Source organism: Cervus elaphus, chromosome 12 (genome assembly GCF_910594005.1).
Source record: "Cervus elaphus chromosome 12, mCerEla1.1, whole genome shotgun sequence".
NCBI classification, from domain to species: Eukaryota; Metazoa; Chordata; class Mammalia; order Artiodactyla; family Cervidae; genus Cervus; species Cervus elaphus.
The window spans coordinates 80,273,883-80,298,291 of NC_057826.1; the positions used below are offsets into that span (position 1 = coordinate 80,273,883).

Consider the following 24,409-nt stretch of genomic DNA (forward strand, 5'->3'; position numbering starts at 1 on the left):
CTGCCCATTTTGTGTAGCTTCTGCTGGGCCTCCTGCCACTCAGTCTCTGGCTCCCAAGGGACTCATTCAGTCATTCATTTATGCACTCATCCACCCATTCCCAGGCTTTTTTGTACCTACCTCACAAAAGGAACCGCACTAAGTTCGGAGAGTCAGTGACTACAATTACATCCTAGTGTGAGGAACACCCTGCTCAATTCAGTTCGGTCGCTCAGTCGTGTCTGGCTCTTTGCGACCGCGTGGACTGCAGCACACCAGGCTTCCCTGTCCATCACCAACTCTCAGAGCTTGCTCAAGCTCATGTCCATCAAGTTGGTGATGCCATCAAACCATCTCATTCTCTGTCATCCCCTTCTCCTCCTGCCTTCAATCTTTCCAAGGGGTACCTCGCCAGATTTCCTGGGAGACAAAGAAGGCCTCCCAGGAAAAATGACAATTCCTCTGAACCAAGTGGCCTGGAGTGGGCAAGGTTGGGGAGCAGATCTCCAGGCAGAGGACAGTATGTAGGAAAGCCCTACATAGGGAAGAGGAGAAGGAACGTCCCGGGTGTCTGGGGCACTGAAAGCTGCTGAGTGTGTCTGGAGCAGAACACCACGTACAGGGCTAGAGGAGGCTGAGTCAGATCAGAAAGTGCCCCCAAATGACAGCAAGGAACTTAGATTTTAACTGGGAGCCTGGAAGGACTTTGGGTTTGGCAAGACATGGAGAGGATGTAGACCCTGAGGTCTGTGGGGTCCTGGGAGAGGCAGGAACCCAGGTAGGAAGGTGCTGAAGTGAGCCAGGTGGTGGGTTGATGAGCCGTGCTGGATCCCACATGATTGAGGTGTTGGAAGGTAAGCAAGAAGGGAGAGTCAAGGATAATTCCCAGGTTTCTAGGCTAAGTGTCTGGATGAATGGTAGTATCACATGCTGGGAGCACAAGTTTGTGGGGGGAGCTGCTAAGTTATATCTGGCTCTGTCAAGAATGAAGTTCCCCTCAGACGTCCAGGTGTAGATGTATAGTCAGCAAGAGGACACGTGGCTGTGGGGCTCAGGAGAGAGAGTCTGGTTTGGAAGCCAGCCGAATAATTTTGAGACCTTGGGAGTTGGTGAGGTCACCCCAGGAGAGTGTAAAGAGGGAGAGGAGGTGGGGGCCCCAAGGAACAAAAACATTTAAAGGTCACAGAGGGAAAGAGGAGCTCCTGCAACGGGAGGGAAAGGAGAACCAGAGAGAACAGAGAGGAGCCAGTGTAGCAGAGTGTCTCAGCGGAAATGGTGCACAGTGTCAGATGATGCAGAGGGTCAAGATGGAATGGACCGGAAATTGTGGGATTTGGCAGCAGGATGTGTGCCTCGGCAGTGTTGCTGCAGGATCGAGAGGCGTGCTGGGGAAATGGACGTGGAAGTGAGAGAGTGGGGACGGCCACACGTCTTTCAGGAAGCTTGGTTCTGAGGGGAGAAAAGACAGTGGGGGTTCAGGAGTGATTTTATTAAGTGCGAGATCTTAAAAGCTGATCGGAAGGGACTGAAGATACGGGCAAGAGAGGGGATAACCTGTAATGTTCCTGGGGAGGAAAAAGGGAACAGTGTTGAGAGAGCAGATTGAGTCATTGACTGATCCCTTGTGACTGTGGAAGAGGAAAGTGAGGAGGGAGACAAGCAAGGGAGTAGTCTGATGGCAGGAAGAGAAGGGGACATTCTGCGGGCTTTTGTTTTCTCTGTGAAGAAGTGCTGTTATCTGCTGGGAGGGAGAGGGAAAGTGGTAGTTTCAGAGCTTTGAGGAGAGAGGAGATAATTTGGAAAAGCCGCTGTGGGGAATGGGTGGGAAAGGCTGTTAGGGTCTCCTGGAGGATGGGCTGGCAGAGGTGAGGACCCTGCTGAGTACGGAAACACTGTTGAGGAAATAGAGACACAAGGAGCTAAGGCACTTGGTATTTAGTAGGACTGGTCTGAGGTTGTGAGGTTTTCTGCACAGCCCACCCCCCTCCATGGAAACAGGAAAGGAGCTGATGATGGCTCTGAGTTACAATTATGATTTAGTGAAGCCAGGGCCAGAGGACGGGGCAAGAGAGGTTGATGAGTACAACCACTATGTGTGGGGGGAATGGGAGGAGGCAGGAGGTTTCTCAGGATAATTCGAGGGCCAGTGACTGTAGGCTCCTGGGACACCAAAGAACAGACTTAGCATGATTGGATAAGAGAACTGGCTGAAAAGGAGGTTAGGGTGGGAGAGAGCACTGCTTATCTGAGATTAAAGATGGACCAACTGCAGACAGTGACCCAGTCCAGGATGTGCTGTTGGAAGGGACTGAGTGAAGACTTTAGAGGTAGGACTGAAGCCAGTGGGAGGCTGGGTGTTATTGCTGGGTTTATGAGAGGGAGTAGGAGTCACCCAGGATGAAGGCAGGATTCGCAATGGGACAGAAGATTGTGAACCAGGTGCCAGCCTCATCAGAGTCCCCAAGAGTGGCAAGTGGATGCTGTAAAGAAGGCCAGCAAATGACAGGATGCTCAAAGGATCTTGTAGACATTCCTACCACAGGCAGGAAGAGGCATTAGCGTGGACAAAGCTGCTCACTCCACCCTAACCCTGAGGTCTGTGGGGTCTGGGAGAGTGATGTCCTTAGGACACAACTAAAGTTCAGTTAAGGGAAAAAACAGGTGGGTTAGAAGGTGAAGAAGTTGATAATGAAGGTACCATGGAAGAGAGCACAGGGGACAGGTTTGGGAGGGAAAGAGGCAATAGGAGGAGGCACAGAGTTTAGGAAAGAGAAAATACTATCAACTGGGTTTATGTTTGTATAGAGTGATAAGAGGTGGGACTCTGGAGTCAAGCTGTTTGGGTGTGAAATCCTGATCTACCATATACAGCAAATTTCCCAACTTCTTGTGCCTCAGTTACCTCAACTGTAAAATGGGCATATTCATAGTATCTACTTCATAGGATTAGATGAGATAGTCTATATAAGGGACTCAGATGAGTACCTGGCAAATAGTAAGTTGTTGATAGCTGTCCTTCATTCTCATCAGCTTCATGGTCAGCTTGTGCAATTATCTGTGCTGGGCCTGGAATGGAGGGGAAAGCTCTTAGCTCCCATCTAAGTTCTCAGACATGAAGATGCCTGGCTTCTTTGTTTAGGGGCTAGAAGGAGAGTTAGGTGGCACCTGATGAAAGGGGCAGAATGTGACGACTGCTATCGTAGAAACACTGCACCTCAGGTGAAGTTCATGGAGGAGGAGGCAGTTGAACTGGGTTTTGGATGAGAGAAGGGACTTCAAAAGATGGGGGTTCAAGAGGTAGAGGCAGTTCTCAGAAGGAGGAACCAAGAAGTGGATGGATGTGAGGCCAAAAGTTGGGTGTCCAGTTGGCTCCTGTGAATGAAGTGGAAGGGAGAAGAGGGAAGAGAAGTCAGAGGTGCTGGATCTAGGAGCTTGAACCTTCTACAGCCATTGGGGTCTCCAAAGTGGGGTTCAAGCATGGACTGACATAATCATAATGTTGTTTGGCCAGATAACCCAGACAGCACGTGACGTGGAGGGAAAGAGGGAGGAGGCGGGGGACCAGGTGGGTGGCAGGGACAAAGTCTGCGTGAGGAGTAGTGGGGAACTGATCTAGGACAGAGCTCTGGGGACAGATTCAGAAGCTGTCATTGAAGGGGCCAGACAAGACTTGGTCACTGCTAGGGGGACCTGCAGGGGCAGATAGGAGGAAAGAGAAAGCAGCTGAGGGTGGCTGTGAGGTTTCCAGCCCAGGTGATTGAAATGCTGACTGTGCCCTTCAGCTTTGAGGAGGAAGATGCTGAGCTCAGCCTTGGATTTGTTGGGTGGAGGAGCCAGCAGGCCCTCCAGGTGGCAGGTGGGAATGCAGTCTGGTGCTAGGAGTGGTATCTGAGCGGGAACCTCTTGCGTGGGGGGTGGGGGGAGGGGTACAAGATGGAGCTGTGGGAGTGCTGCTTATCTGAGAGAAAGCATGGGAACACCTTCCCCCACTGCCACCAGCCCTGCAGGGGCACAAGCATATCTGGGACAAGGCCCCTGCACTAAGAAACCCACAGCATTCCAGGAGAGCCAGGGTCAGACCTTGGGCTGGGCTCCATCAGTGAGAGGTTGAGGAGGCTCAGAAGTGGTAGCATTTCAGATGAATGTTGGAGATAGAAAAGATCTTAGTGGGCAAAAACCAAACATTCTCTTCCTTGCAGCTGACAGGATTCCCAGTGGCTACCATTTGTGTCAAAATGTATGCAAATGGATGTGCAAGAATATGTATGTGTGAAAATGGGTATGTGTACAAAGGCAAAATTGCCAGATGACCCTCCCCATCCCATTGTTCCCTATGAACAGTGGTACAAAGATGAGAGCGTGTGTACAAAAATGTTTGTGTGTGTGTGTGTAAGAAAGCATATGTGCTCAGAGGCAAACGTGGGCAGGTGTGGACAAGAGGAAACTAAAGGAGGTCATCCCTGCTCTGGGACCTCCACTTCTGCCTCTGTTTTATCACCCTTCACATCCTCTTCAGCCTCCAGGGAAGAAGAGGGCCCTTGGTCTGGCCCTTGAGTTTCTGAGTTCAGGGTCAGGAGCCTCCTATCTTCTCTTCCTGTGGCTCCTCTAAGCCACAACCTTCCTCTCAGGCCGTGAACTGTTCTAGGTATCAGTGTAGGGGGCTGTTGGGCCTTCTGGCACCCCCTTCCTTCTGCACGTGCCCCACCACCGCCACTCCACCAAAGCTGACCCACAGGCCATTCCCTATCTTGCTGTCGGACTTCCTCTTAACTTAGAGAACCCTGGGATGGGGAAGGTCGTCTGGCTTTGGGGAGACCAAGTCTTCCAATTCAGGTTTGTGCCAACTCCAGCATGCCTGAGTCTGGCTATCCGTTGCCTCCCTGCCAGGGCCTGCCACCTGCCACCATGGATGTATAGAGTCTGGATCGTGGGATTTATTCATGAATGATTCTATGGCCAGTGGGAGCGGGCAGGAGAGCATTGGGCATACAGCTTGAGGCTTTGGAATGTTACTATTCCTTCCTTTGTGGACCTCAGTTTTCCTTTTTACAGGTTGGGTACAACTATGCCCTACTGTCTGCTGATGACTGGGGTGCTTTTAGTACTCGAAAGTTGTGCTGGTTTGCTCATCCAGAAAGTACCTCCGGAAGCCTGGCATCAGGAGGATAAGTCCCCTTGAAACCTCTTTGCAGCCTTCTTGTCTCTGGGGCGGGGGCTGCACCTGCTGTGGCAGGCTTACCTCCCCAGTGTGATGCAAAGATGCCAGAAAGGTTTGTCCACCTCCCCACATTCTACTGAGGTGCCTAAAATCCCAAGAGGTCAGACTCAGGAGTTCCCCTGACCTCTCTGAATTTGGGGTCTGCTCCTTCCTAGGTGTGTAGACTTGGGCAGATGCTGCTGTCTGAGTCTCAGTGTCATCATCTATAAAATACAGATAATAGCAGCCACATTAGTCCTGGTGTGAGGAATAAATGAAGTAATGCATTGAAAGCACCAAATATTAGCAAGTGCTTGATATACAAGTTTTGGGGTCTTTTTGAATAGAGTGTTTTCAGTCACCAAGGACTCCCCAATGAAAATGCACAGGGACATTAAGGAATCACTTGAGGTGCTTCTGATCACTAGAACTGGAGGAGAAGAGGAGCCAGAGAGGTGTGGAGGCTGTTGCCAACTTCTGCTAGCTGGACCAGTGCGGTTGGGCTGGCAGGCACACCGGGAGCTGTCCGTGGTGCTGAACATCTTTTTTTTTTTTTTTTTGCTCTCACCCGGCCCAGCCTTCAGAAATCTGTGCAAGCGTCTGGCAAAGAGTAAGGAACATAGTGTACACGGCCAAGGTCAGGTCCCAAATCCCAACTCCGATTACCTCTTCCAGGAGCACTTTATGACCTCATCCGTCTGGGCCCCCAGGAGCCCACCTTTTCAGATGCCTGGGCTGCCTCAGATGGTTTCTTACATCATTGCCCAACTTGTCTTCTGTCTAAACCTTGTCCTCTGATTGGACCATGAGCTCCCTGAGATCAGGGCATCTCTCTGCTGAGATAAATAGATTCTGCCATCCAATTGTCCAGGGAATATTTTGGGCCCTGACTTCCACCACTGGCTACTTGAACCATTATAAGTTCCCTTTTACCACCCCAGTAGATGCTTTGCTTTGACTCCTCCCTGGAAGATTTCACCTACCTCCCTCACCTCTTTCCTGTTGACTTGAATTACTTATTTACTCATTTAGGAATATGGGCTAGGCATAGGTCAGAGCATTTTACAAATATCAATACATTTCACTCTTAAAAAAGTTCCACTAGTTCGTTAATATTATCCTCATGGAGCAGATGAGGAAACTGAGGCTTAGAGAGATTAAATGACATACTAGTAAATGATGGAACCGGGAATCAAGTTCAAATTGGTTGGCCTAAGACCCTGTACTTCTTTCTTCTCACCACATTATGCTGCCCTTTGAGTTTCTCTTTGATGCTCCAGAACAGTGGTGTGTGGGAAGAAGTACTCTAATATTCCGACCCCAGCCCAGATCAGGCACCAGAAATATCCCTTAGCATCTGGAAACTCATGATTGAAACAATTAGTCAGAATGCAAGGAAATGGGTGTTTTTGCCTCGTGTAATTTGGTTTTATGAAGATCACTAAATGCAAACATTCTCCTGTTAATTACTGCCTCAAATTTGGGCTGTAATTGAGAGAACTAGAGCTTGGAGAGTGTAGAAACCACTGGAGTGGCAGGCCTACCCGAGTCAGCATTCCCAGCCGCCTTGCACCCGCTGTGTTAATTTTAGAAACTCTTCCAGCCTGGGTGTATTATTAGCTTTATGTACAGAGGGCCACAGGGCCCTCCATGGCCTCTATGTCACAATTTTTTGTTTTGTTTTTCCCAGGAGATTAAGTAAAAGGAACCATGACCATGTGTATATAGGGGTGTTTGCACACTGGCTGTGTGAAAGGGGATACCTGTGTATGGCACTAATGAGTTGTCAGCAGCTGTTTTTGAATGAGTTCACGAGGCTGAGTGAAGCATGTACACAACTTGAGAGCAGCATAGAAGCTGAAACCACTCTCGCAGGGCCCACGAGTCATTAGCAGGATGCACTGTGTTCTGTGTAGTGAGTGTGAAGGCCGGGGTGGGTTTTCCCAGGTGGCATAAGGGGAGTGGGGCTGATGAAAGGGTGGTGGGCTGTGGGGCAGGGAAGGAGATAAAGTTGACCTCTTGGCACCAGACTTAGAATGAAAAGCCTTAGCCCAGTGAGGCTCTGACTTGAAGTCTCATCTTGAGCCCCTGAAGAATGTGGCTTTCAAAGGAGCGGCCAGAAGCTGTCTTTTGGGAAGCCACACTCCTCGGGGCTCTGTGAGGTGGGACGGCCATCTCGCCCTCCTTCCCTGAAGCAGGCCCGGCTCTCTTCTTGACTCATAGCACCATTTTTGAGTCTGACAAAGAAAACAATTTGCTGTGAAGTAATTTTTTTTCAAACTCGGACCTCATTAGGCAGGGACACTTTGGTTTTATGGTGGGACTCTCCAAAGACTTGAGCACAGTTTGTCTTTCTGCCTCCCACTTTCTTCCTCCTGGCTTCCCTGCAGTAGAGAATTAAAGATGGCCAAACTGTTATTTCTCTTGGGAGAAGATATGCTATGTCTGCCCAACATAATACCTTTATCTGTCATTGTGTAACTGTCTAAATTACTAGCAGAGAGAAGAGCTCTGCAGTGCAAGTTTTTTGTTTTAGGGCCAGCCCTGGAGTGGCTGGTTCTTGGCCAGGGCGCCTGGTCGTGCCTCTAGACATAGGGTCTATGCCTACCTGTGCTGTCTTCATGCTCCATAAGGGCCCTTTCTGGGCCAGGTAGGAGACCTGTGAGATAGTTTTTACCTCCTCATATTGCTTAACCTTTCAGAGGCTTCACCCTGAGGGTCCCTCCTCACCTCCCCCAGGAAGTATTAGCAGTTGCTTTGAGCCCTTGGGAGAAGTGATGCTGGAAGCCCCCACTGGTCTCATTCCACTGCATTGAGAGGTACCCGAAATCCCCCATTAACACTGCCTATCACTGTGCTCTACACCTGAAACTAACACAACATTGTCAATCAACTATACTCTCATAAAAGTTTAAAGAAGTTTTTTATCACAAAAACTTCCAGTTAACTGAAACAATGGATGTACCTTCTACCAAATAATGTTTAAAGGAAACTTTTTAAGAAAAAAATCAGAAAATATTTGTAATATTTTATTGTGATTAATATATTGATTGTGCAGTCCGTTTACATGTGTACTTGAACATGAAAAATAGCTACTTTGCTAAGTATAAATTATTTGTTGGAAAAAATGAAATTGTTGAAATATATTAAAAAAAACAACAACACGCTGCCTGCATTTGAAGATATCACTGACCTTCCTGACCACTGTGTTAGAAGCAAACCTCTAGGGGAGAGAGATGGTCAGAGATTTTCTGACTGTAGGGAATAGACTAAAGGGAGACCTGCCCCCACCCAGCCCCCCGCCAACCCCAAGAGCCAGTGTGGGAGAAGGCCAGATCAGAATTATAGGACTGAGTGTGCAGACCCCACCCCTCACTGCACAGTGGGGAGACTCAGGCTCAGGGTAGGGAGGGCACCGGCCTGATGTCACACAGTGTTAACGACAGAGCTGGGACTGGATCCCACGCCCACAGTCTCCCAGACTCCCGCTGTGTGTCTGGTCCTCCCCTGTTCTCTGGTCACGGTCTGTGGCATGTCTGACTGCCAGCCTGTCTCAAGCCACAGTTGACCATCAGGGAGGATGGAGCAGCCTGGCCTGAGCCTGGGGGTGGTGCGGGGTGAACCACTTCTGCTGCTAAAACAGCCTCTCACCTCTCTCTGGATGTCATTATTTAGTTTGCTTCTCAGCCTCTCACTGGGGTGTAGGGATTGGAGTAGGAGGCTTGTCATCAGGGAGCTCATGGAGAGGCAGGCAGAAAGCATCCCTAAGGATGACATCCCTCTCTCTATGCCCGTCACTACATTTTGCCCTGGTACTCATGCACCTATCTCCTGCAGGATTTTGGAATCTCTCGACTTCTCTCTCCCACCTTTGCTCTCTCTGAGCTTTCTTTTGGGGTCTGTCATTCATTCCCCCTCTCCTCCTATGACTGACTGGTGTATCTCTGGGCAGATTTTACTGGGACCTGACCATGCTGCTGCTGATGGTAGGAAACCTGATCATCATTCCCGTGGGCATCACCTTCTTCAAGGATGAGAACACCACACCATGGATTGTCTTCAATGTGGTGTCGGACACGTTCTTCCTCATCGACTTGGTCCTCAACTTCCGCACAGGGATCGTGGTGGAGGACAACACAGAGATCATCCTCGACCCGCAGAGGATTAAGATGAAGTACCTCAAGAGCTGGTTCGTGGTGGACTTCATCTCCTCCATCCCCGTGGACTACATCTTCCTCATTGTGGAGACACGTATCGACTCGGAGGTCTACAAGACTGCCCGGGCCCTGCGCATTGTCCGTTTCACCAAGATCCTCAGCCTCCTGCGCCTCTTGCGTCTCTCCCGCCTCATTCGATATATTCACCAGTGGGAAGAGGTGAGTGTTCAGACCCAAACCTCTTCAGGGAAGAGGTACCTCAGGGGAGTGAGGGGCCAACAAATAGTTGGATGTGGGCTGTCGGATTGTGGTAGGCACATCTCCTCCAAGAGGACAAATATTAGTAATTTCTTGACTTCTTATCATGTGCTAGATACTACACAAGTCACTTTACAGGCAGTATCCCATTTAAGTTTCTAACAAGCATGGAAGGTACCAAAAAGGTACATGTAAGTACTCATTTTTCACATGAAGAAATAGAGAAAGATGAAGGGATTTATATAATGTCACAGAATTATTAATTGGTAAACCTCGACACCATAGCTTGCCTTGTTAATTGCTGCACTTTATTGTGGGGTCTGAAAACTCATAAGCCTGGCAGAAGGTATGAAAATGGCCATTTGAAGGACAATAAGGAGTGTGGTGGACTGCAGAAAATTGGAGAACATATCTTCCATCTATATCAGGCACTTCTGCTCACCTTTGGCTACTGCAGCCAAATTGGATGGGCCCTGGGTTTCTAGATCTACAGATCTATCATAAGAAGCAGAAATGGGGCTTTTTGTGCAAATTTTGTTGACAACTATCTTAGATTGGGCTCTTCTGGTGCAGACCCTCAGGTGAGGATTTGTATAAGGTGACTTTTTGTGTGTGTGTGGGGAGAAAGTGTTTCTAGGAAAATCTGGTAAGAGATTGGAGAAGTGGGACAGGGGAAGGAAGGAAAGGAATAGAAAGGAAAGAAGGAAGCCAAACAAGGGTGACACCAAGTTAAGTCTCAGGGGACGCTCTGTGACAGGATACAGCACACCTCTAGACCTCAACTTGAAGGCAACAGAAGCAGTGGCAGAGGATGAGAGGGTTGGATGGCATCATCGACTCAATGGACGTGAGTTTGAGCAAACCTGGGGAGATGGTGAAGAACAGGGAAGCCTGGCATGCTGCAGTCCATGGGGTCACAGAATCAGACTTGAATTAGTCACTGAACAACAGCAGCAGCAGCACACCTGGGAGCTGTCCCAGGCAGGGCAAAGGAGTGGGACATTTTCTATCCCTTCACCGGTCAGTCACTGGTTCAGGGAACTGACAGCCCTCAGCGCTAGCAGGCAAAGTGGTTTCCTGTAGCCAGACCTCTGATAAAGAACTTAGAGTGCTGGCTGTAGGGAATGCAAGCCTGGTGCTTTCCTGGAGACGTGTGAGCACAAACTGTAAAGGGATGCTAGGGGCCCTGGGCAGAGTACTGGCTATAGAAACTAAATAAAAATCGTAAAAGAACTAAGTGGCCAAAACCATTCCGAACAAACCTAACTCATCTGTGGGCTGAATGCAGCCATCTGTGGGAGCAAGAGAGGACTATAGGCTGGCAGCAGCAGGCAGGCCAGCCTGGAGGTACCAGGCTCAGGGTCCAGCGTGGGCCCCCGCCTGGGGAAGCTTCTGCAGAGGACCATGTCTTGCCATGGCTCACTGCTAGCCTCCTGGTCTTTGGAACCTCTGCGTGATTGGACGGAAGTGCCATGCGCAGGACAGCAAGCCCCACCCCCTGCCCGCTCCCTGCAGCAGCCTGGGCCCTGGGCAGCAGCACCCATGGCTGATGGTCAGGGCACTGGCAGATTGAGGTCAGAGGTGTCGTGAACACCTGTGCTGCAGAAGTGCCTACACCAGCCTGGCAGAATCCCTTCATGACAGGAATTCTCTTTGGGCTGAAAAGTTTGCATGATTTCTGCTGATAGAAGGAGCAATGGCTTGTCCAAGGTCACACAGCAGACCTCTAGCAGAGCTGGATCAGGTCCAGTTAGTGCTTTTGGCTCCCAGCAGTGTGGTCCATGTCCCTGCAGAGCATGGTGAAACGCGTGTGGGCTTTGGGGTTAGGATGACACATGTGAGACCTGAATTAAAATCCTGGCTGACTGACAGAGAGGCAACCTTACCCCTGAGCCTCAGTCTCTTATCTGCAAAGTGGGAATAAGTCATACCTTCCTCAGTGGATTGTTGCGAGGAATAAAAGAGATAATGTTTGCAAAACCCTTGGTGTGAAGCCAGGTGCAGTGAACTGTTTAATAGACGCCCCTCCCCACTCAATTTTCTTGTAACCCCCCGGCTTCTACAAGGTGTTTACTCTTCTCAAATACTTTCTGTCCATGGTTTCATTGGTTCCTCACACCTGGGTGACAAGGTCAACAGGGCGGGATTTATTATCCATATTTGTCAGGAAAAACTGAGGGTGAAGGGGTCAGCTGCCCCAGTGGCAGGATTTTGACCCAGGTCTCCCGACTCCGGTTTTCTGCCCTTCCCAAGTTCTCAGGTAGCCCACAAGAAGGCTGACTGGGTCTGTTACCGCTCCCTCTGTTGGGAGAGACTCCCAGCTCAGACTGGGGAGGCAGGCAGTGGAGGGGGGACAGTTTGGGTTTGAGGAACTTGGGGGACATGGTGCAGAGAGGGGTTGGCACGTGGGTCTGAACTCAGGGCTAAGAGGGGACAGTGCCTGTGGGGGTCAGGGTAGTGGTGACCAGAGCAGCTCTGAGTGGCTGCAGAGGGAAGATGGAGGTTCACCTCCTGGAATGTCCTGATGGGCTTGTCTCTTGGTTTCTGTCCCAGGAGGAAATTCAGAACCATGTGGGGCCCCTGAGTCCCCAAGAAACCCCAGAAGTTCTGTGTGTCTTGAACTTACCGCTGGTCTGCGGTTTAAAAGCAGAGGAGTCAGGACTTCCCTGGCGGTCCAGTAGTTAAAATTCTACACTCCCAGGGCAGAGATGCAGGGGGTGTGGTTCCATCCCTGGTCAGGGAACTAAGATTCCACATGTTGTGGAATACGGGGGGAATAAAGCAGAGGCGTCGCTCTTTCCCTTCTCTGACATCAGTCCATGTCTCCAGGCCCTAGACCCCTGGGGCCGAACCTTGCTTCTCACCATGGCCCTGGGGACCATGTATTCTGGGGAGAGTTGGCTGAGTCGCCAGTGGATGGGCAGGGTGGGCCCGTGGATGGGCCCTAAGCACCCCTTTCACTGTCCCCACCACCCCTCTGGCCTGTTTCCCCTCTGGGCTACCCAAATCTGGCCAGGCAGGCTCTGACCCTGGACAAAAGCCCCAGGTCGGGGCTGGAACTGGACAACGTTACCTCCTCTCATGGGCAGGAAGGGAGATCCTGGGAGGCCAGATGGAAGACTCCCTGCCCCACCCCCCTCCGTCCACACACACACCCTTATCTTGCCGACCAGCTGGGAAGGAAATTACTTTGAGTTGGTGGCTGCCAGGCACACTGTCTAGCCAAGGGCTCCCACTGAACCCCTGGGATTGGATTGGGGTTTCCCAGCTGGCCCCAGGAGCCCTGATTCCAGATTCTCAGTAGCCTACCCAAGTCCTTTGGCTGGGAGGAATCAGCAGGGAGGCCCTCTGAGGCCTCCAGTCTCAGGCTGAACTGAGGAAGGAGGTATTTCACAGAGAAGACTGCTCCGTCTCCTCCTCAGACTGTAACTCACATGAATCTCTTCCATTCTTTGGACTTCAGTTTCCCCAACTGTCATATGTGCTCTGATGTTCTCAGAGGCTGGGTCTCAGCCCCCCTCCAACCTGCCTCGGCAAGGATCATGTTAGCTGGTGTCCTGAGGATATGGTCTTGGCCCTGGGTGGGGGCTGGGGAGTTGGCCTCCTGTGGGGAGGGAAAAGCTGCTGAGAGGCTGGGTTCCCGACCCTCAGCCTTCAGATCCCTCCCCCAGCCCAGCCCAGGCCAGGCCAACCTCCCAGTCCAGAGTTCCGGAATGTTAGTGTAGCCGCTCTTAGGAGTCAGGGCAGGTGGAGGGTCTTGGCAGGCGTAGGCGATTGTCTCAGAGGATGCCAGCCTCTGCCTCCATCCTGGGTGATCTAGGTCAGCATCCTCCTCCCAAACCTCTCCCAGCCAAGCCTCTTCCCTCCCTCTGAGGTGAGAGCTTGTTATAGGCACGGAGGCTATTGTTAGAAACCATGGTTACCCCCCTTCAGATGTTCCCCTGCAGGGCCCAGCACCCCAGTGACCCATCCCAGAAGCCTCTTCTTTCCCTCGGCAGCATTTTGGAGTGGTGGGAGGGGCTGGGGGCAGAAGGTCAGGCCAGTGCGGCTGTGCAAACCCTGATGAGTTTCTTCTCCTTTTGGGCCTCAATTTTTCTACCTCTCTTAGAATCGGGAGTTCAGGATGACCCAGAAGCATGGTCCTGGGGGGTGGGCGTGGGTTCTCTCTACGGGCCCCAGGAAGGGACCTGCCGTGACGCTCAACTCAGCCACCTCCAGTTGGTACCCAGGAAACACACACACCAACCACTCTCTCTGGCCCTGGACTGCTGTCCTTAATGTGGTCACTTGTTCCGGAGACACAGGGAGAAGGTTTTTTCTCTTCCCTAGGAGGAAATGAGTCTCTGGAGGGAACTCAACCAAGAAGAGGCCTTGGCAGAAACTCCAGTTTCTGGTCTCTCCCCAGGACTGAGGAAATCAGCTCTTTGTTTTGAGGGCTGGGGCAAAGATGGAAGGAAAGGAACTACCGTGTGCTGAGTACCTCCTGTGTGCCAGCTGACCCCCGAGGCAGCCCTGGGAGCTGGCATGAGGAAACAGGCTCAGAGCAGAGAAGGCACTTGCCCACTGTGGGAGGTGGTGGGAGACATGTTGCCCTGCCTGTCTGGACCACATGCTGCCCTGTGGTCCAGAAAATGCAGAAGGGAGTAGGAGTAGGAGCATCCCTCGAGTGCCATGCTAGGCTTAGAGTGGGAACTGCCCAGGCCACCTGCCTAGCAAGCCTTGTGGGGCCCTCAAAATGAAGACACTCAACCCCTGGACTCAGAACCAACATCATAAACGGGGGTTTTAATGAGGTATAAAGAGCAAGACAAATATTTGCACAGTGCAGCTGACTTGCAGGTGGCCTGTGACCCCAGCTCACAGTGGGGACACACGAGTGTTTAGCAACCTCTCCCAGCAACGTTCAGCCTTGCTCTCAGGAACCATACCTGGGTGCTGTGGAGTGTTGGGGGAGGGGTGAGTGTCCACTATCTGGGATCTCCTCCTAGACTGAATGGAAGTGCCCCCCCAACTCTCTGCAGAAAGCTCAGACTTTGCATGCTGGTGCCCCTAGCTTAGTATGTGAGAGCCATCCACATTGCCCCTCACGCCACCAAAACTCTCACTACCCACCCCTACTGGACCTCCTCGCACCTGCACCCTTCAGCCAATACGAGGCACGCTGCCAGCACCACCACCACCAGTCTCTCTTATGAGGACACGTGAGTCTGTGCCACGTGAAGGAAAAGCACCTTTTTCCTCCTGCAAAGCCAAGTTCCTCGTGTCTGCTCAGCGTGTGCATGCTCGGCTGCTCAGCCGTGTCTGACTCTCTGTGACCCCGTGCACTGTAGCCCGCCAGGTTCCTCTGTCCATGGAATTCTCCAGGCAAGAATACTGGAGTGGGTAGCCATCCCTTCTCCAGGGGATCTTCTCAACCCAGGGATCAAACCTGGGTCTCCTGCATTGCAGGCAGATTCTTCACTGTCTGAGCCACCAGAGAAGCCCAGAGTGGGGCCTTTTTCAAATGCCACTGTGTACACTCATAGCACCTCTGACCCCTGTCATCCCCATCACTGTCTTCCTCACCTTCACCTTTGTCACTTAAGCACTTCTCAGTTCCTGAGACCCTGCCACTTGTTCTACACACTCATTGCCAAGATCATGATAAAGGCAAGATTATACAGGGTCTTGGAAGAAGGTCTCATACAGGTGATCTTGGAAGAAAATTAGTTACAAAGAGAAGAAAAACCAGAATGATAGAAAAAGGAAAGACACATTGCATTAAAATGTGCCAACCTTGATCTGGTCTTTAAGACCCAAAGCAAGACATAGGAAGAAGCCATTATCATAGGCTGTAGAGTCTGGGATGTATTTTAAAATTGGTCCAAGGCTTTCTTCAGTGCAGTATATGGTTCAGGCTATTAGAACAAGATACCACAGGCTGATGGGCTTAGACAACAAATATTTATTTTTCACAGTTCTGGAGGCTGGAAGGATATTAGAATGCTGTCATAGTCAAGTTGTGGTAAGGGGTAAGGGTCCACTTCCTGGTTTGTAGATAACCATCCTCTTTCTGTGTCCTTAGGTGGCCATATATTGTCTCATATGTCTCTTCTTAAAAAGGCAGTAATTCCATTCATGGGGACCCCACCCTTATGACCGAATCATCTCCCAAAGGCTCCACTTCCTAAAACCATCACATTGAGGTGTAGGGCTTCAATGTATGGATTTTGGAGAGACAAACGTTCAGTTCATAAGAGCTGGAAATGAAAGAACTTAGTAATAATGATCCTCTCCCCACTCTACCTCCTATGTATTTCTGTATGGCCCAGAGCACTTTCTTAGCCAGTTTAATTTCTTGAACAACCCTGAGAAGTGGGGGCAGATGTATAGCTTTATTGTAGTTGAGGGGAAGTTGAGGGGTGGTGGGAGGTGAGAACAAATGCTAGCCATCTCTGAGATTAGGTGGCTCCATGTCACTCACCCTCCCCATCCCCCAAGAGTGGGGGAGCTGGTGTCACCCCTGTCAACCAAGACTGTGAAAGGTTAGTGAGTCCAGGGTCATGGAGCTACTGAGTTTACCTAAGCAGGTACTGAAGGGACATAAGTGGAATATTCCCTCAGAGCTGCAGCTGGGGCGCTGGTCCTAGGAGCTGCCTGCCCTGCCTGTCTCTGTGCCCACCTCTACTTACACAGAAATGTGTCAGTTCAGCCAGGCAACGGCATGCTGACAGCCCTGGGGCTGCATTATGGGCCCCAGTGGGGCTAGGCTGCTGGGCACACAGCTCCGTCTACAGTATTATACTGTGTGCCAGGCTTCCAAGATGAGACACCTGAGGTCCAGCTTACAGTGTGGATCTGGCCACATCACTTGGTCACGTTGGGTTTGAATTGTAGGGCTTCCGTGGTGGCTCAGATGGTTAAGAATCTGGTTGCAATACAGGAGACCTGAGTTCAATCCCCTGACTCAGGAAGATCCGCTGGAGAACGGAATGGCACCCCACTACAATATTCTTGCCGGGGAAATCCCATGGACAGAGGAGTCTGGCGGCTACAGTCCATGGGGTCACAAAGAGTCATACACAACTGAGCAACTAACACTTTCACTTTATTTACAAAACGTAGTTACTGAAAACCACCCTTTCTGCCCTGTACCAGTCTAAGAATTTGCAGGTAGCCCTGGGTTCGAATCTGCCTCTTCTGTTGCCACCATGACTGAGGGCAAGTCCTCTTACTTCTCCGAGCCTGGGTGTAAATGGGTTAACAACATCTTCAGCAAAGTGGTGTTGTGAGTTTGAAAGAGATGATGAATGAGGGACTGGGTGCCTCCCGGCAGGTACAGTGTTACTGTTCCTCTGTCCCAGGGATATAAGGGGTGATGGGACAAGCTAGAGCTGCCATCGTTCATGAAACTGTCCAAGATCTGTTTCATCTTTTCAGCTGGTACATCCAGAGTCATGCTACTAAGGGGGTCACAGGTGGGCACAACCCAGGGGGTGATGGACAAGATGTATTCATCTTCGGTTTTTCCAGACCAAGACCCAGGCTAAGCCCACATTTCAGAAGGGGAAACTAAGAGGCTTCCCTGGTAGCTCAGTGGTAAAGAATCCACCTGCCAATGCAGTAGACACAGGTTCGATCCCTGGTCTGGAAAGATGCCACGTGCTGTGGAGCAGCTAAACCCATGTACCACAACTCTATGAGTCTGTGCTCTGGAGCCTGGGAGCCACGACTACTGAGCCTGTGTACCGCAGCTACTGAAGCCCACGCACCTGGAGCCTGTGCTCCGCAACAAGAGAAGCCACTGCAGCAAGAAGCCTGAGTACCACAACCAGAGAATAGCCCCCTGCTCATCACAGCTAGAGAAAAAGGCCCACACAGCAACGAAGACCCACCACAGCCGAAAATAATAATTTGTTTTTTAAAAAGGAAGTGAAACTAAGGTCTCAAGTATCAGAATTTCCTACCACCAGCTACAGGGCTGTTGCTAAAAGACCACTAGCCAGGGGTTGAAATATCTAGAGTCTGTTTCTGGAGGTCTCAGATTCCCCCATCTGAAATGGACTTGAACTAGCTCTCTGTGGCATTTGACAAGTCTACAGTTTTTGCCCAAAGCCCCTCTCCAGGAAGGCTGTCTACCTGGGAGTAATATGGAGAGACCAAAACTCTGGGTGGGGGCACCCCCAAAGTCTCCCAGGCCAGAGGCAAGGTCAGAACTTCCAGAAGCTTCCCTCTAGACTTCCTTCCACCTCTGTCCCCTGCTGAAACTGAACCAAGAGGCAGCTCTGGGAGGAGGCGATGGGGCAGGGGTGCTGGAATGTGCCCCTCGGGCCTGCCCAGCCACATTTCAGCCCCTCACTTTGGAGCCACAGGAATAGAGATAGACGGGTGGCCATCCACCCGTGGATGGCCTGGGGCCCCTCTAGGGGCTGAGGTGGGCTGGGGTTGAGGCTGACATGGGCTGGGGTTGAGGCTGCTGTATTTTATTAAACTGTACAGGAGAGCATTACTTCTCATACATATTAACTCATCAGAAGGATTAATTATTAACAACTTATCAATTAATAATGGTTTGCAATTTATTGAATACTTCCATACCTAGTACTAAGCACTTTATATGTATAATTTAATCTTTTTGACAACCCACTCAAAGTAAGAAGTTATATTGCATTTTCCAGATGAGGCAAAAAGGATCAGAGAGGTTCAGGGACTTTCTCAAGGTCACACAGCTAGGAAGTGGGCAGGAGTGGGGTTTGGGATCAAGGACTGTGGGAACTTGGAGCCTGTGTGTCGATACCGCTCCCCCTCAGTTCCATGACTGCCTTAGGCAGAGCCCGCTTTCCCTGGGGTCTACTGAGAGACTAGTGACGGATTTAGGGAAACACCGTTTGCCTGGCCTGACCACACACGGTGGTCCCCTGAGAAGCCTCCGGTGGGCTGGCTCTTCTGCGTGTTGTTCTCACAGCCCATGAAAGCTGAGGAAGCAGCTTCTCTGCCCACTTTGGGCCTCATGGACCCCGCAGGCTCTCCCTTCATGTGTCTGGCCTGGGCAGCTGGACGCCCCATGGGAGGTGCTCCGCATCCACGCGGATCCCAGATGGCATCCCTCTGGGGCCCCACTGCCTGCAGGCTGCTTCTCCCAGCACCTGGCCTGACGCCTGCCTTCTCTCCTCGCCACGGCCGGGGCATGCACCAAGCTGGGCACACCACCCCATGCGTGCAGAGCAGCGGGGGGCTGCAAGCAACTGCGGGATCTGCTGGGTCCAGGAGCAGGCCAGACCCCCGCCCCCGCCCACTGGGCCACTGTCTCCCTCTGCCCGAAGATCTTTCACATGACCTACGACCTGGCGAGTGCCGTGGTGCGTATCGTCAACCTCATTGGCATGATGCTCCTGCTCTGCCACTGGGACGGCTGTCTGCAGTTCCTGGTGCCCATGCTGCAGGACTTCCCCGACGACTGCTGGGTGTCCATCAACAACATGGTGGTGAGCGCCCGGCCCGGCTGTGGGAGGAGGGGGATCGAGGAGGGTGCCCCTGGCCAGAGCAGGTCCCCGGTGTGGAGCCCTTGAGTCCCAGCATGTAGGACCTTCCACCGGGTGCTGGTTAGGGCAGCGCCCCCGCCTCTCTGCTGCTGCCTCTGCCACCTTACAGCTTCCACCGAGCCTCCACCCAGCTTCCCCAGGGCCCCGACTGCACCAGGGAGACTACGTCCAGACCGCCCTCAGATTATACCAGGTGCGAGAAGGCCGGGCTGGTGGCTCCTGCCCTTTTACACGTCTGCTCCCAGGGGCAGAACACCCTTTAAAAGCCTCCCAGATCCCACGTGGCTGCCACTTTCTGCTCTAGCAGCAGCCCAGGGCTGTCTTTCTGCCCCCTTGCCCTTTCTCACCCCCCTCCATTCCCTGCCCCACAGACGCGCACACTGGTCACGCGTGGGGTCCTGAGCAGAGAAGGCGGGTTAGATGGAGCCTGATCTCCTCCCTCCCCCTCCAACCCTGTGGGTGGCTGAGAGGAGCCATGGGGCAGGGTCCCACAGCCTCCCAGGGACAGGGTGAGCCCCAGGCAGGGTGGAGGAGCCCCGGGACCTGTGAGCCTTTCTCTGGCTCTGGGAACCCTTGCTTCCTCCTCTCAATCCCAGTTAGTTTGGTTTGGTCTCTAGGGACCCCAGGGGTGGGAAAACCGGCTTTGAAAGAGGTGAAAGAAACCCTGAGGCATCTTTCAGCATCAAAGAGGCCTTTACAAAACAGCCTTTTGATGAGCTAAGTGTAAATGAATTGGCCATATGGATCGAATTTCCGGGTTCCCAGAGGCTCAGCAGTAAGGCCGGAAGCCCTGGTTGGAGGCAACTGGGGGCTGCCCCCCGCAACCCTGTCCCCCAGGCTGGGAGCCCAGGGCCCCTCCACCCCTGAAGATCAGCCCTGCAGACCTGGACCCTTGCCTGAACTGAGAACCCCAAGACTAGCTCAGCTCTGTCCAGGATGGCCCAAGTGACCTTGAACTTGGCAGCTCCTGTGCCTTCCTCCAGGTGCTGGGAGCAATCTTGGTGACCTCGGAAGTGCTTAGGGCTCTGGGCAAGAGTTTGGGGGTCACGCATGAGTGTTGATTTCCACATCAATGCTAATACACCCGCCTTGTGGGCAGAGAGAACTGGGGAGGTGGGGTGTCACCACCCGGTAGCCCCCTCATTTGGGGCAGTTTGCTCTGTGTGTGGGTGACAGGCCCACACATGCACCAAATTTAGGAGGTGGCCCTTCCGAGCCCAGTGTTCCCACACTGAGCCTTCCTTGAGACACCGACTGGCTTTGCAGACAAAAATAGCCAGGAGCCTCGCTCCCTTTCTCCATCCTCCCGCCCCCAGCCTTGTGTGGGTTTCAGACCATCCACCTTTGGGGTGGGGGAGGGTAACAAGCGGCTGCAGCCCTGGCTGGATGCAGGCTGGGTTCACATAGGAGGCCCCTTAGCTAGGCAGCTCTGTAACTTTGCTCACCCAAAATGAGGACAGCGGTTTTGGCTCAGTCTGCCCAAGCTTGTCCCCCCAGGGGAAGCATATCTGGTTTTATAATTGAGGTCAGTGGGGAAATGGGCTTCACTTGGCAGTAGCTTGGTGGGGGGGATGGAGCTGCTTCAGCAAGTGCAGGACAGCGGGGTGGCCCAGCCTGGAGTCCTGACTACTATGGAGACTCCAGGCTGCCCCAGGGGCTGAGACGTCAGGCCGGGGCTAGGCTCAGCTCATCGCTTTGCTGGGACTTCCGGTCTGAGCCCTGCCCTCCCTACCTTGCCAGAGAATGGCCTAAGTGAGGGATTCTCTTGGTCACCCTGGGCTGCCAGTGTGAGCCTCCTCGCCCTGCAGCCAAGGTTTTCAGCTGACAACAAGGTTGGGAGCCTGGGCCTCAGCCTCTGGGAGTGAGGCTGGGGGGAGGGGTGTGGCTTTTCTAGGCGCTGGAGAGAAGGGCCTGCGTCTCCTTGGCCTACCCCTTTCCCCAGCTGCCCACCTGTACCTCTGTCTACAGAACAACTCCTGGGGGAAGCAGTACTCCTACGCCCTCTTCAAGGCCATGAGCCACATGCTGTGCATCGGGTATGGCCGGCAGGCCCCGGTGGGCATGTCGGACGTCTGGCTCACCATGCTCAGCATGATTGTGGGTGCCACCTGCTACGCCATGTTCATCGGCCATGCCACCGCCCTCATCCAGTCCCTGGACTCCTCCCGGCGCCAGTACCAGGAGAAGGTAGGGCGGGACGCCGGGGTCCACCCTGGGCTCTCTTAGGAGAACCTGCCCGTCGCTCCTTCCCACAGGGAGCACAGGCTGATGGCCACGGGGCTTCCACGGGTCCAGCCCCCTCTGATGGAGGCTCCCTGGGTGGGCGACAGAGGAGGGACTCCTCTTAGGTGACACTCAGCTCCCAGCCTTAGAACACCTCTAAATGTCTTTTATCTGTACCCCCTTTCCTCCTGCTGTAATTGGGGGCCTTTGTCTCTGGACTGAGGGCCCCTTTCCTTCCTGGCCCCCTGCCCCGTGTCTGCAGGCCCCTCAGGCCTCCTCCTCTCAGGGCCCTCCCACTAGCACTGACACCTGCTCCCTCTCTCCCTTCTTAGAAATGTCTGTCCATCCACCATCATTCGGCTTCGGCTGCTATCTTTTCTGCTCTCTGCCTCTTTCTCATGGACAAATTCCTAAAACCAACCAACGCCCCATCCAACCAACTTGCATCGTTTGTGGCTGCTAAATCTGCCCTTCTCTCAGCCTACTGAGTCTGAGGTCACCTCTGCCCTCTGTCGCTGAGGCCAGTGGGTCCTGTGGGTTCCTTGTCTTGCTTGGCCTCTGACAGTTATGACTCCCTGCTGGGCTTCGTACTTGTTTGCACGACCACATGCTCTCTGCTCTTTTCCCCACTGTCCCTGGCTGGCTCATCTTCTCAGTCATCCCACGTTGGGCCCCTGGTGGCGTGGGCCCAAATCTCTGCTTCTCTCTCTTCCGTTTTCTTAGGGGCTGCTGTCTTCCCACCTCAGCCCCACCCCCACCCCATGCTCTGTATCCATCTCACTGCAGTGGGACCCAAATAGTATAATCAGCCCCCACCTCCTTAAGCCCCACACTACTTGATGCCTCTTTGGACCTCACCCTCATCGTGTCCAAAATGAGAAGAGTCTCCAGCCTTGTCCACTCCAACCTCCCCTCTTGCCTGTCTTCTTAGTGGATACAGTGGTGCAGATGCCCAGGCCAGAAACCAGGAGCCATCTTTGGTGCCTGGTAGTGGCTGCCCATTCATCATCTCCTCCTTCATCCCAGCTGGCTCCTTCACCCCTCTCCTGCATCCCAGCTGGCCCCTGCCTGGGTCACGGCACCTGGAAGAACCTTAGGGAACGTCACCTCCCTCTTGTCGTCGCTCTGAAGCAGCGCTGTGTCCCCACCTCTTTGGAACGCTAGTACATCCTATTTCTGATGGTTCCTGGGGCACAGGGATGTCCCTTATGTCCCCCGGTGGGGAACATCTGTTTCTTGCCTAATTGTGCCTCCTGTCCCAGCCATGCACCTGAGGATCCCCACTCTCTACCCACAATCCAGGGATGGCACAATCCAGGAGCGGCGCCCACCCATCACCCCTGGGGGCGGGGGGGCAGGGGCGTTTCTTAGTTGGTTAAGTCCTGGGCACTTAAGTTCACAAATCTCTTGTCCCCAAACCTTTACTTAACATTCCTTCTCTACCCAGCCCCTCCCTCCGGCTGGTAGGCCCAGCTGGAGTTGATCTTTAACCAAAGACAGCCTCACCGGAGGTCATGGTTGGATACATGCCCCGTCTGATGCGTCAGGCATCCTGCCTCCAGTCTCCAATCCCTCCAGACCTCTAATGCAGCCCATTCTGCTGCCTCTGCCAGTTTGTTACAAGTGCTGGGAAACAGCTCCTTCTAGAGTCTGTGAGCGAGGCAGCTCTGGTCCCCGGTGTGACACAGAAGAGACCGACCTTTAGAGGAATCATTGTATTGAACATGGTGAAGACTGGATGCTCTAGTGCCCCTCCTCCACCCCAAGTGGCTGGGAGTCAGGGCCACACCCAGGCGGAGGCCCTCACTCTCAAAGGTCAGCCAAAAAGGCCCGCGGGAGCCACGCTGGCTCTGGCCACCAGCAGGCGAGACAGCGTGGTGCCAGCTGGGGCGGTCGGACCGGCTGGCCAGGAGGTGACACTCTCTCTCTCCTGGCGCTCAGTACAAGCAGGTGGAGCAGTACATGTCCTTCCACAAGCTCCCGCCTGACACCCGGCAGCGCATCCATGACTACTACGAGCACCGCTACCAGGGCAAGATGTTCGACGAGGAGAGCATCCTGGGCGAGCTGAGCGAGCCACTGCGGGAGGTGAGCTTGGTGGCCCGGGAGGGGAGCCAGGCCTTCCTGCTGGGCGGTTCCCCTCACCTCCGCCTGCCTTTCTCAATTCACCCGATCTTGGGAGCAGGAGATCATCAACTTTAACTGCAGAAAGCTGGTGGCCTCCATGCCGCTGTTTGCCAACGCGGATCCCAACTTTGTGACCTCCATGCTGACCAAGCTGCGCTTCGAGGTCTTCCAGCCTGGGGACTACATCATTCGGGAAGGCACCATTGGCAAGAAGATGTATTTCATTCAGCATGGTGTGGTCAGCGTGCTCACCAAGGGCAACAAGGAGACCAAGCTGGCGGATGGCTCTTATTTTGGAGGTGAGGCAGCTAAGGGGTGCTGGCGGGGGCAGGGGGATGGGTTGGGGAGTCACTGAGGATAACATCACAGACCCTCAGGCCGCTGCCCGGGAGTGGGTGTCAGTGAGCCTAGCGCATGCTCAGTCCTAGCCGACTCTTCTCGACCCCACGGGACTGTAGCCCGCCAGGCTTCTCTGTCCATGGGATTTCCCAGGCAAGGAAACTGAAGTGGGTTGCCCTTTCCTCGTACAGGGGTGGTTCCAGAGATGGGAAAGTTAGTCTGGTAGCCATTTGGTTGCAGGCTGGCATCCGAAGGTGTCACAGCCTGGGGATGGGGCCTTGTGAGCCTGTCAAGCTTCTGTCCCAGACAGCAGGGCCCCAGGTCGAGGTGGGATGGGGTGGGGGTGGGGTTCTCTGGAATCTGCTGGGAGCCCCCAACTCCTGATATCCTGGCAGAAATCTGCCTGTTGACGCGGGGCCGGCGCACAGCCAGCGTGAGGGCTGACACCTACTGCCGCCTCTACTCGCTGAGCGTGGACAACTTCAATGAGGTGCTGGAGGAGTACCCCATGATGCGGCGCGCCTTCGAGACGGTGGCGCTGGACCGCCTGGACCGCATCGGTGAGCGGCCTGCCGGGAGGGAGGTGGCGGGGGCGGGGAAGGGGCTTC

At 53.1% G+C, this 24,409-nt stretch overlaps 1 protein-coding gene across 1 annotated transcript in view; it reads left to right on the top strand.

Moving 5' to 3' along the window:
• HCN4 (hyperpolarization activated cyclic nucleotide gated potassium channel 4) overlaps positions 1 to 24,409 on the top strand; it is a 48,398-nt gene that overhangs the window by 15,808 nt on the left and 8,181 nt on the right. The window contains exons 2-7 of the mRNA XM_043919667.1: positions 9,129 to 9,552; positions 18,894 to 19,055; positions 21,081 to 21,299; positions 23,277 to 23,423; positions 23,521 to 23,761; positions 24,197 to 24,361. Of these exons, the coding sequence (XP_043775602.1) occupies positions 9,129 to 9,552; positions 18,894 to 19,055; positions 21,081 to 21,299; positions 23,277 to 23,423; positions 23,521 to 23,761; positions 24,197 to 24,361 (1,358 nt within the window). The remainder of the gene's footprint in view (positions 1 to 9,128; positions 9,553 to 18,893; positions 19,056 to 21,080; positions 21,300 to 23,276; positions 23,424 to 23,520; positions 23,762 to 24,196; positions 24,362 to 24,409) is intronic.